The 13,222-nt window shown below is 43.7% G+C and overlaps 1 protein-coding gene across 5 annotated transcripts in view; it reads right to left on the bottom strand.

Annotated features, from left to right (window-relative positions):
- LOC106561274 (protein BANP) overlaps positions 1-13,222 on the bottom strand; it is a 91,236-nt gene continuing 78,014 nt past the window's right edge. For all 5 annotated transcript variants that reach the window (XM_014125045.3, XM_082957304.1, XM_014125046.2 and 2 more), the window contains 2 exons: positions 12,226-12,369; positions 1-1,092 (listed from right to left, as the gene is read on the bottom strand). In XM_014125045.3, the coding sequence (XP_013980520.1) occupies positions 976-1,092; positions 12,226-12,369 (261 nt within the window). In that variant the 3' untranslated portion in view covers positions 1-975. The remainder of the gene's footprint in view (positions 1,093-12,225; positions 12,370-13,222) is intronic.

The following is a 13,222-nucleotide window of genomic DNA, read 5'->3' as shown; positions in this document are numbered from 1 at the left end:
TTTGTGGCAACCACAAAACATTTTATTCACACGAATGTATCCTTCACAGAAATACAGCAGGAAAAACAAAAAAAATATGTTGGCTACTCTACATGTAACTCATTGTCATGTATTATCATGAACATCATCTTTGCTATTTCGTGGTTGTCTACCTCCAACCAAAGCTCCGCAAACATTTAGACGTGGTACAATTATGTACATGGAACAAACAAACAAAAGCTATGTGGGTTAACCAATATGAAATAAAGCTAGGAAAAAATGGCAAAGAAAGTAAGGGTCCATCCCAGAAATGATGTACAAACAGAGAGAAAGAAAAAAAGCCAAAGAAAACTCAACCATTAGTAAGTACCGTTAGACTTGTATTACTTTCCACAGCAGTCCAGCATGACACGATTGCAGGATGCTAGAGAGGAGAACAGTACAGTATTGGTTGTGTGAAGTACGGGTCCAGGGGGTTAGCCTAGCCTACTCTAACCCCTCAAGAGAGGGATATTGAGCCGAGCGGCTTAACTTCTAATAGCTCCATGCTTTTCCAGAGTTGATGTAAACATTTCACACTGATGCTGAGGTGTAGGTAGTGATGGTCTGCCTGAGCAGCATCCTTTATGGGTAGGGTTTAATCCCCTGCACTGTGCCCAGGCCAGGTCTTCTGGTCCTCTTTTGATGACGACAATGTGAGTTAACTAGTTCTTGATAGAAGCTATGAAAGCCTGTGTGCTCTATGGACATTTCCATACTGTTGGTTGACAATGAACGAGTGGTTGCTGGACCAAGTCAATATAAAATAACAAAACCACTTCTCTTGATCTCTTCTGTTGTTCTTTTGACATTTTCTAACTTTCTCTTATTTATTTAATTGTATATTTAAGGGTCTGTCTATGGACCACCCCCACTTCTCCATCACTTCCACCTACACCTCTGTAACTCTGTCGTAGGGTGCTGGCCATCTCTCTCTCTCAAGGCCCTCGGTGGCCCTTATGTCCCCACAGAGGTGACGATCTGCACCACCTCCCCGTTCTCCCCCGCTGGCAGATGGAGGGATCCCTCCTTCACCTCCATCTCACCCTGCATTGCTGGGGCCAGCTCCGCCGCCTGGGAGGGGAAAGGGGGATTGAGGGGATGATTGGGGAAGAAACAAGGGAGGAAGAGGAGTAGGAGAAATGCAGGAGTGGATGTGGGGAAAGAGACGGGAGGGAGAGAGGGGATGAAAGAGAGACAGTGAGAAAGTGGAGTCAGTGGAGGAAGCGGAGAAAAAGAGAAAAGTTATAAATAAAAAGCAGACATGTTGTTATCTCCTGGGCCAACCTCAGATCAGAGAGGCATGGAGATGTGGAATGGGTAACCCCCAGTAAAAGATGAGAATAGTCAAGGATGAGTCACTGTGCTAGGAGAGAAAGAGAGGACCACGTCTGGTCTGGTGAGTCATTCCTTCCAAGCCGAGATGCCAAAGTTCTCCCCAACAGCACACCTGCATCTTTTAATCCTCCACTCAAAACAGCACAGCGTGTGCTCACACAGGCTAGTGCGCACAGGTGAAGTGTCTGGTGCACCAGACTAGCCAACACAAGACAATGGTGAGTGGATACCATCTGGTGTCTGATCTGGACAACAGTATTCTATCCACACTGAAGTGGTTTCACTAGATTAAAACAAACTCTCTTGACATCAGTAACAGCCATGAAATTGGCCCTGCAACAGAAACATCTAGCTACAGCATCCAACCAAACACACCTAATAAGTTTTAACATATCACACAAACAGGATCGTATTCATTAGATCACACCATAGCAGTTTTTTCAGCTGAAAACGAAAAGAAGCGGTTGTAATTGAGCAAGCACAGGTAGTACCTCCTTGTTTCAGTCAGCTTTCTACCGTTTGGTGCATAATGAATACGACCCAGGTGTCCAACTAAAACCTTTCCTATTCCTCTCTCCATATGATGGCCAATTGTTTTTCATCTGGCATATAACAGATGCCTCTGGCACTGTATGAGAATCCCGCCCGGGACCAGACCCTGTTGGGTTGTAGTAGGGCCAGCCATAGACTTGACCCGTGTCTGAACCATCACAAGGCTAATGTCAGAAATGTTAAACACCGATCTGTCAAGAGGCGCCGCCAAACCAGGGCAAACAACAGGCCTTCCTATTCTGAACTATTATCTTATTTGAGTCTGTTTTTTTACTTTATTTGATATAGCTTGTGTAATGGAAACTATTGAATAAAGAGAGTGGGGGATTTTTTTTAGATAAATAAAGGAAAAGCTAAAGCAATTCATCAAGAGCTCGTAGTTATAAATGCTCCCATATGTTCGGGAAATCAGATTAGAGCGAATCGCTCGTGTTCAACACTTTTTGGGGAGAGGGGAAAAAGCGGTTGTGACCTTTCCCTGACCTTTGAACTGGAAAGGTGGCAACCCATCGGTAAGTACTGGCCATTTCAGGGGCGACCTTGCGCTTTACCTGACTGATAGTGTACATCTCCTCACAAGCCTACTGTGTATTTGATTTGCTCAATGTTTAAAGGCCCACTCTGTGATATTTGCAGCCTTTATATTTTTTTTTACTATTCATCTCCATCTATGAATTTGAGAGTTGTTAGCCTACATTTCTCCAATCTCAAACCCTCAGCTTTATAGCAAAACCAAGTAGCATTTTGGTGGCCACAGTTTTGTTGAATTCAGAAATAAGGAGTGGGACTTTGTTAAAAGACAATGGATTAGAGTTGTCTCACTTTGAGTAGCCTAACAGAACAGCATGTACAGTAGCCTATATTTTGCGGGCTGTTCAACAGTTGTATTCTCTCCCCTTCCTGGTCCATATGCCCTTGTTGAACACAAGATGCTTAATTTCATCTCTTGGGAGCAGGAAATTGGAGATTGATCAGGGCCCAGTCAACTTTGTTGATTTCTATCAAGCTGTCAGTGTACAATCAACCATTACAATAAATAGTGAAGCTCTTTAAGAGCCCATTCACAAAGTGTGTACAAACAACAGTCTGATTCCTGCAGAGAGAGAGAGAAAAATAGAGAGGTGAAATGGAACCAGAGTGCAGCTGGGGTGGCAATCATGTATACCTATGGTGTATATATATTTATAAACTCTGTGGTTCGAGCCCTGAATTCTGATTGGCTGACAGCTGTGGTATATCAGACTGTATAACAGAGGTATGACAAAACATTTATTTTTACTGCTCTACATACGTTGGTAACCAGTTTATAATAGCAAAAAGGCACCTCGGGGGTTTGTGGCATATGGCCAATATACCACGGCTAAGGGCTGTATCCAGGCACTCCGCATTGCGTCATGCTTAAGAACAGTCCTTAGCCATCGTATATTGGCCATATACCACACCGCCTTATTGCTTAAATATATATACACACTACCGTTCAAAAGTTTGGGGTCATTTAAAATAACATCAAATTGATCAGAAATACAGTGTAGACATTGTTCAGGTTTTAAATGACTATTGTAGCTGGAAACAGCAGATTTTTTTAATGGAATATCTACATAGGCGAACAGAGGCCCATTATCAGTAACCACTCCTGTGTTCCAATGGCACGTTGTGTTAGCTAATCCAAGTTTATCATTTTAAAAGGATAATTGATCATTAGAAAACCCTTTGTTCTAACTAAAGAAGCAATAAAAAGGCATTCTTTAGACTAGTTGAGTATCTGAAGCATCAGCATTTGTGGGTTCGATTACAGGCTCAAAATGGCCAGAAACAAAGACCTTTCTTCTGAAACTCATCAGTCTACTCTTGTTCTGAGAAATGAAGGCTATTCCATGCGAAAAATTATACAGAAAATGAATATCTCGTACAACGCTGTCAACTACTCCCTTCACAGAACAGCGCAAACTGGCAGTATGATGTCTTCGTGTTCCCATGGTGTTTATACTTGCGTACTATTGTTTGTACAGATGAACGTGGTACCTTCAGGCATTTGGAAATTGCTCCCAAGGATGAACCAGACTTGTGGAGGTCTACAATGTTTTTCCTGAGGTCTTGGCTGATTTTCCCATGATGTCAAGCAAAAGGCACTGAGTTTGAAGGTAGGCCTTGAAATACATCCACAGGTACACTTCCAATTGACTCAAATTATGTCAATTAGCCCATCAGAAGCTTCTAAAGCTTCCAAGCTGTTTAAAGCTCTGTAAAGGCACAGTCAACTTAGTGTATGTAAACTTCTGACCCACTGGAATTGTGATACAGTGAAATAATCTGTCTGTAAACAATTGTTGGAAAAATGACTTGTGTCATGCACAAAGTAGATATCCTAACCGACTTGCCAAAAATATAGTTTGTTAACAAGAAATTTGTGGAGAGGTTGAAAAACGAGTTTGAATGACTCCAACCTAAGTGTATGTAAACTTCAGACTTCAATTGTAGATCTTCCATTAAAAATCTGCCGTTTCCAGCTACAATAGTCATTTACAACCTTAACAATGTCTACACTGTATTTCTGATCAATTTGATGTTATTTTAATGAACAAAAAATGTGGTTGTCTTTCTAAAACAAGGACATTTCTAAGTGACCCCAAACGTTTGAACGGTAGTGTATATATAAACTCAGCAGAAAAAGAAACATCCTCTCACTGTCAACGGCGTTTATTTTCATCAAACATGTGTAAATATTTGTATGAACATAACAAGATTCAACAACTGAGACATAAACTGAACAAGTTCCACAGACATGTGACTAACAGAAAAGGAATAATGTGTCCCTGAACAAAGGGGGGTGAAAATCAAAAGTAACAGTCAATATCTGTTGTGGCCACCAGCTGCATTAAGTACTGCAGTGCATCTCCTCCTCATGGACTGCACCAAATTTGCCAGTTCTTGCTGTGAGATGTTACCCCACTCTTCCACCAAGGCACCTGCAAGTTCCCAGACATTCTGGGGGGAATGGCCCAAGCCCTCACCCTCCGATCCAACAGGTCCCAGACGTGCTCAATGGGATTGAGATGCGGGCTCTTCGCTGGCCATGGCAGGACACTGACATTCCTGTCTTGCAGGAAATCATGCACAGAACGAGCAGTATGGCTGGTGGCATTGTCATGCTGGAGGGTCATGTCAGGATGAGCCAATGGGTGACATGTCTGGTGAGTATGCAGGCCATGGAAGAACTGGGACATTTTCAGCCTCCAAGAATTGTGTACAGATCCTTGCGACATGGGGCCGTGCAGTATCATGCTGAAACATGACGTGATGGCGGCAGATGAATGGCGCAACAATGGGCCTCAGGATATCGTCACAGTATCTATGTGCATTCAAATTACCATATCCCCACCGCCACCATGGGGCACTCTGTTCACAACGTTGACATCAGCAAACCGCTCGCCCACACAACGCCATACAAGCTGTCTACCATCTGCCCGGTACGGTTGAAACGGGGATTCATCCGTGAAGAGCACACTTCTCCAGCGTGTCAGTGGCCATCGAAGGTGAGCATTTGCACACTGATGTCAGTTACAACATCGAACTGCATTCAGGTCAAGAACCTGGTGAGGATGACTAGCACACAGATGAACTTCCCTGAGACAGTTTCTGACAGAAATTATTTTGTTGTGCAAACCCACAGTTTCATCAGCTGTCCGGGTAGCTGGTCTCAGATGATCCCGCAGGTGAAGAAGCCGGATGTGGAGGTCCTGGGCTGGTCACACGTTGTCTGCGGTTGTGAGGCCGGTTGGACGTACTACCAAATTCTCTAAAAACAATGTTGGAGGCGGGTTATGGTAGAGAAACTAACATTCAATTATCTGGCAACAGCTCTGGTGGACATTCCTACAGTCAGCATGCCAATTGCATGCTCCCTCAAAACTTGAGAAATCTGTGGCACTGTGTTGTGTGACAAAACTGCACATTTTAGAGTGGCCTTTTATTGTCCCCAGCACAAAGTGCACTTGCGTAATGAGCATGCTGTTTAATCAGCTTCTTGATATGCCACCTGTCAGGTGGATGGGTTATCTTGGTAAAGGAGAAATGCTCACTAACAGGGATGTGAACAAATTTGTGCACAACATTTGATAGAAATTGTATGAAACATGGACCAACACTTTACATGTTGCGTTTATATTTTTGTTTAGTATAGTTGCCCAGAAGAGTGATAGTTGGTGGGGCAGGATACTCTCTGCACATGCCTGCATTTAGCCAGCAGAAAGTATACAATCAGTCACTCTAAATGAACAAGACTCAAATTACTCCAACTCTGGGTAGGATTGGCATTTCTACAAACAGCCAAACAACAAATCAATTTTAAAGAGCCAAAGTTTTTTTTAGGGTCCTGTTTTTTATAATGTTGCACAGCATGAAAACAATTCCTTTGCTAAGCATGAGACGAATCAGCGATACCTATAAAAAAAAACATGCGACTTCAGTGAAAAGTGAGCAAACTGAGCATTATGGAGGATGTGACATTTAACATGGTTTTGGAAAAACAGAGGAAAAAACTGAATCTCCTTCGTTTCTGGACGTGCCAAGCTGGCCACTTAAAGGAGGGCCTGCTGTGGGTGCATGTGCACTCTTCCTGCTTTCAACACATGGCTGCCAGTCTCCGAGCTCAACCATCAAGGGATTCAAAGCTAATCTAGTAATTATTACTTTCCTCTTTCTGACGCTGCGTCTGTGCATTTCACATTGTTAAATGACTGTTTACTAAACACCAGCTGTAGGACTGAAAGGATAAGGGCATTAGCTTTGAGTGAAAGCATTACAATAGGGAGAATAGCTGTGCATTGAGTACCTGTAAGCAGTTTGATGAAATTGCTAGGTATTACGCTGGTATTTCGATTTCAACATGTCAGTAATTATAAGGAGAAATATGGCAGCGCGCCGCATAGCCAGTCTTACTGGGAGACTGCACAATACAGTGAGGGAAAAAGTATTTGATCCCCTGCTGATTTTGTACGTTTGCCCACTGACAAAGAAATGATCAGTCTATAATTTTAATGGTAGGTTTATTTGAACAGTGAGAGACAGAATAACAACAAAAAAATCCAGAAAAACGCATGTCGAAAATGTTATAAATTGATTTGCATTTTAATGAGGGAAATAAGTATTTGACCCCCTCTCAAATCAGGAAGATTTCTGGCTCCCAGGTGTCTTTTATACAGGTAACGAGCTGAGATTAGGAGCACACTCTTAAAGGGAGTGCTCCTAATCTCAGCTTGTTACCTGTATAAAAAACACCTGTCCACAGAAGCAATCAATCAATCAGATTCCAAACTCTCCACCATGGCCAAGACCAAAGAGCTCTCCAAGGATGTCAGGGACAAGATTGTAGACCTACACAAGGCTGGAATGGGCTATAAGACCATCGCCAACCAGCTTGGTGAGAAGGTGACAACAGTAGGTGCAGTAGAACTGTCAATCTCCCTCGGCCTGGGGCTCCATGCAAGATCTCACCTCGTGGAGTTGCAATGATCATGAGAACGGTGAGGAATCAGCCCAGAACTACAAGGGAGGATCTTGTCAATGATCTCAAGGCAGCTGGGACCATAGTCACCAAGAAAACAATTGGTAACACACTATGCCATGAAGGACTGAAATCCTGCAGCGCCCGCAAGGTCCCCCTGCTCAAGAAAGCACATATACGTACATGCCCGTCTGAAGTTTGCCAATGAACATCTGAATGACTCAGAGGACAACTGGTAAAAGTGTTGTGGTCAGATGAGACCAAAATGGAGCTCGTTGGCATCAACTCAACTCGCCGTGTTTGGAGGAGGAGGAATGCTGCCTATGACCCCAAGAACACCATCGCCACCGTCAAACACGGAGGTGGAAACATTATGCTAAGGGGGTGTTTTTCTGCTAAGGGGACAGGACAACTTCACCGCATCAAAGGGACGATGGACGGGGCCATGTACCATCAAATCTTGGGTGAGAACCTCCTTCTCTCAGCCAGGGCATAGAAAATGGGTCGTGGATGGGTATTCCAGCATGACAATGACCCAAAACACACGGCCAAGGCAACAAAGGAGTGGCTCAAGAAGAAGTGGAGTGGCCTAGCCAGTCTCCAGACCTTAATCCCATAGAAAATCTGTGGAGGGAGCTGAAGGTTCGAGTTGCCAAACGTCAGCCTCGAAACCTTAATGACTTGGAGAAGATCTGCAAAGAGGAGTGGGACAAAATCCCTCCTGAGATGTGGGCAAAGCTGGTGGCCAACTACAAGAAACATCTGACCTCTGTGATTGCCAACAAGGGTTTTTGCCACCAAGTACTAAGTCATGTTTTGCAGAGGGGTCAAATACTTATTTCCCTCATTAAAATGCAAATCAATTTATAACATTTTCGACATGCGTTTTTCTGGATTTTTTTGTTGTTATTCTGTCTCTCACGGTTCAAATAAACCTACCATTAAAATTATAGACTGATCATTTCTTTGTCAGTGGGCAAACGTATAAAATCAGCAGGGGATCAAATAGTTTTTTCCCTCACTGTATATGTTTGTGTCATTTAAAGAGGAAGTGAGAGACTGACGACTCTATTTTTGGCTGGTGATAAGGAGGCGCAAGTGTCAAAAGCACGTTAGTTTGATCAGGTAAAAAGTGTCGGGCTGGCCTTTTCCAGCCCTGACGTCAGGTTCGGCAATTTATTTGTCTGACAGGTGGGAGGGGTGGCAATATTTGAGGCATGTCCTTAAAAACAACCGCAAAAGTGACAATTGCCCTTAAAAACAAGCGCAAAGGACCCATATAAACCAGGGCTTAACGGTAACACAGTTGATAATGGCATGGATTTTTCCAACGGAAGCGCACCCTATCCAGCCATGATTCGCAGTGCCCATTGAAGGAGAGATGTGCCGGTGAATCTCATATTTAGAAACATAAAAACACGATTGGCTTCTCCCCATTTTTAGTTCAATTTTATTGAAAACCACGCATAGCCTACACTCCCCTTAATCAAGGCTGGTTTAGCATTGCATAGTTGCGTCTTTTTATACTGGCCATTAGCCAAAAGTAGCCTATGAATAAAGGGTTTTTAAATGGTCTACTGAGTGTGCTTTGAAATAGTTTCTTCTCCATGCTTTTTCAATATTCATAATTCACATACCTGCATTTCGCGTGTTCAAGTAGGCTATCTATCCCCATTTTCAAAGAGTGCCCCTCCAAACTATTCAGTCCTCCTATAATGCCATATCAACATCAGATTTTTTTCTGAATCGGTCACGCACATAGACAACAATACAATTGACAGAAGTCTAATATTTTGTATAGACATACGAATGTTATGCATAAAGACATTTAGGCCTACGTGTGCACACAGTGCCATGGAACGAGAAGCGAATTATGATATCATGCTTCGGACCAAATCCTATTTAGAAATATTATTTGTTGGTTTAAAAAATAGATTTGTTTGTTTGTTTTTTAATCAAATTAATTAGAAAGATTCACCGTCCATGGGTTTATGGTAAGAAAGTACATGGCTCGAATGCTATTTCTGGAGAAGTGAAAATACGACATGTTAGATGGTTCCTTGATATTTATAAACATTACATTTGCGTATAGCGATGAGTAGACATGCCCCCTTTCTCTTTATATTGGAGCTTTATCCGGCTCTTGTGAAAAGTTTGGATTTGCTTACAACACTCTATAGTCTAAGATGCCATGTCTCTATTATATGCCAAGCTTATTTAAAATAAGTTGTCGTTATGTTTTTATTAAATTTTTGGGGCTTTATCAATAGCCTAGTGAATTGAATCTTGCTTATTGACTATATGTGGCATGTCGAGTTCCAGACTGCAATTCACAGTAGGCCTAGCCCCTATGAGTGTGAATGCTATAGCCTATATTTAACAATGTATTTCTATATTGAAGCAATACAATTAGAACAAAACATGTTTAACAAATATGGGGCAGGCTATTTAACCAACTAGGCTGTAACGGACTAACATTTGAATTGGAGTCGATGACAACGCAATACATAAAATAATGTAAAGATAACTTGAAGCAACCACATACGCTACATGACCAAAAGTATATTAGAGACATGCTCGTCAAACATCTCATTCCAAAATCATGGGCATTAATATGGAGTTGGTCCCCCCTTTTCCTGCTATAACAGTCTCCACTCTTCTGGAAGGCTTTTCACTAGATGTTGGAACATTGCTGCGGGGACTTGCTTCCATTCAGTCACAAGAGCATTAGTGAGGTTGGGCACTGATGTTGGGCGATTAGGCCTGGCTTGCAGTCGGCGTTCCAATTCATCCCAAAGGTGTTCGATGGGGCTGACGTCAGGGCTCTGTGCAGGTCAGTCAAGTTCTTCCACACCGAACTCGACAAACCATTTCGGTATGGACCTCGCTTTGTGCACGAGGGCATTGTCATGCTGAAACAGGAAAGGGCCTTCCCCAAACTATTGCCACAAACCTGGAAGCACAGAATCGTCTAGAATATGATTGTATGCTGTCCTTCACTGGAACTAAGGGGCCCAGCCCAAAGCATAAAAAACAGCCCCAGACCATTATTCCTCCTCCACCAAACTTTATAGTTGGCACTATGCATTCAGGCAAGTAGCGTTCTCCTGGCATCCTCCTAACCCAAATGCGTCCATCGGACTGCCAGATGGTGAAGCATGATTCATCACTCCAGAGAATGCATTTCCACTGCTCCAGAGTCCAATGGCATTGAGCTTTACACCCCTCCAGCACTTGGCATTGCGCATGGTGATCTTAGGCTTGTGTGCAGCTGCTCAGCAATGGAAACCCATTTCATGAAGCTCCTGACGAACAGTTCTTGTGCTGACGTTGCTTCCAGAGGCAGTTTGGAATACAGTAGTGAGTGTTGCAACCGAGGTCAGATGATTTTTACGCTCTCTACGCACTTCAGCACTCAGTGCTCCCGTCCGTTCTGGGAGCTTGTGTGGCCTACCACTTCGCGGCTGAGCCGTTGTTGCTCCTAGACGTTTTCACTTCACAATAACACAGTTCATTGGGGCAGCTCTAGCAGGGCAGACATTTAACGAACTGACTTGTTGGAAAGGTGGCATCTACTTATTTGAATGGGTCTCCACATACTTTTGTATATATACACTGTATTTAGCCATGGAACACGTTCTGATTGGCCAGTGAGGGGCCAAGCCTCGACACACCCGCAATTTGTTTATTCATCAAAACCCAGCCCTTTTGTGCCAGCTAGTGCGACCATAATTCTGGTTCAGAAAATAGGAAAAAATATGACACATCCCCCAAACCTATAACGCTAATGCATTAGGTTTGTTTAAATAGAGCCCAGAATGTCCTGGTGTGAGCTCTTAACTGTCCTCAGGTATATTTAGAACCCAACCCTCTATACTTCTGCCTCCCTCACCTCAACCACCCCCCAAACATCCCTAACACTTGACCAAATTCTCTGTCACATCTCATCTGAACCACCCTCTACACACAAAACCCATAACTATCAACCACCCACTCTAACCTCCCCTAACATCTGTAAACGCTTACTCCTTCCATCCATTTCCCCCTCACCTCCACAATATCCTACACTAATCCACCCCCCTCCCCCTCCACTCCAGACCCAGAACCTGTGGTGGCTCCATCAGCCCCTCGCTCTCTCCTGATGTCTGAGAACACCAGTGTAAACCACCCGCCGCCCTGCCTTTGATACTCTATAATGGCACCATCGGGAATGATCAATGATCTCCTGGGGGATGGATGGATAGAGAGAGAGTGTGAGAGAGGCTATTTATTATGCTTTGTTTAAAAAAACAAAATGCATTGTATAGTGCGATTGGTGTAGATTAGTGTTGAGGACCTGTTTCACCTCACCGCAAGGGAGCTGTGTTCACTCCCTTGGAATGCTCACAGTCAACTGGGCTGGCTGACTAATCTCCGTACAGCTCTGTAAAGTGTAAACTGAATGTGTTATTTAAAAAAAATGGTATATAGCTGCATTAATATTGCTAGACCCCAGGAAGAGTAGCTGCTGCCAAGGCAATGGGGATCCTTAATAAATACAAATGTAGCCTCTCTGGGTGAGCTCACAGATATGGCCTGGGCTGGGGAGATATGTCTCCCAGGTACATACAGAATAGCATAGAAAATAGACAATTCTATACACCATGTATGTTTGACGTCTACTCTACTGGATGTGTGGAAATGTAAATGTCACAGGTGTGTCTCAGGAGTTTGAGAGGACATTAAGTCGGAACCGTAGCTGAGATGCAAAAGAGAAACAGTCAGGAATGCTGCCGTCAGGCCCGCCAGACTCAACGACCGGTTGTGATCCTCACCTGTACAGTAGCGGTGTGGTCGTTGACTTGGGCCAGTTGGACATACTGCACCTGTATGTCACTGGCCTGTAGGGGGGAGCCCTCCACTGCTGTGGCCCCCCCATCGGCTGATGCCACCGCTATCAGCTGGGCCCCACGCAGCACCTGACCAGGGGGAGGAGAGGAGAGGGAGGGAGGGAGGGAGGGAGGGAGGGAGGGAGGGAGGGAGGGAGGGAGGGAGGGAGGGAAAATGATTAATATAAAATGGAATTGGAAAAATGCTCAATTGGAGCAAATATTTATTAGCACAATGACAAGACCATGATTTGTCTAATTAATCACAAAACTATGATTAATATAACTGCAAGAAAAATATTGCCTCTGGTGAGAGCTTGTGCAAGGGTCAGCCAATGTGTCTGTTTGTACATCAAACATGGCTTCAAACTTTAACACACACACAACCCCTAGCTTTCTCTCCGATGATATCACATCATCATCATCCTCATGAGAGAGAGCAGCCACTATGGTTTTGAAGAAATCTGTTTAGCATTACAGTGCCCACAATGGCACCCTATTATTACCTTTATAGTGTACTGCCATAGGGCTCTGGTCAAAAGTAGTGCACTATGTAGAGAACAGGATGCCATTTCAGATGCAGCCAGTGTTAGCTGCCTCTGCCAACTAGCTAATGCTTTGAATCAAGAGTTTACTGCCAGGATCTGGATCTGCTCTCTAACTCACTGACTGGCTACACTTCCCTGAAGAGAGGCCGATTACCAACACACAGCAGACAGAAGTATTTATGCCCGATCTGATGTGTGTTTACATTCTTTCATTAGACACAGCTATCAGGGTGTAACAAGCACAGGCTAGCGCACCGGGACACAGATCACTGAACATGTCACTCTCATTGCCACCAGAAATAGAGATAGAAAAAGAACAAAAAGAAAAAGAGGAGAGGGAAAGAGAGAAACATCTAGAGAAGGAGAGAGAGAGGGGAAACCCCTAAACCCTGTTG

This window comes from Salmo salar, chromosome 10 (genome assembly GCF_965601325.2).
Source record: "Salmo salar chromosome 10, fSalSal1, whole genome shotgun sequence".
In the NCBI taxonomy this organism is placed as follows: domain Eukaryota; kingdom Metazoa; phylum Chordata; class Actinopteri; order Salmoniformes; family Salmonidae; genus Salmo; species Salmo salar.
This window is presented reverse-complemented; position numbering and strand designations above follow the sequence as displayed.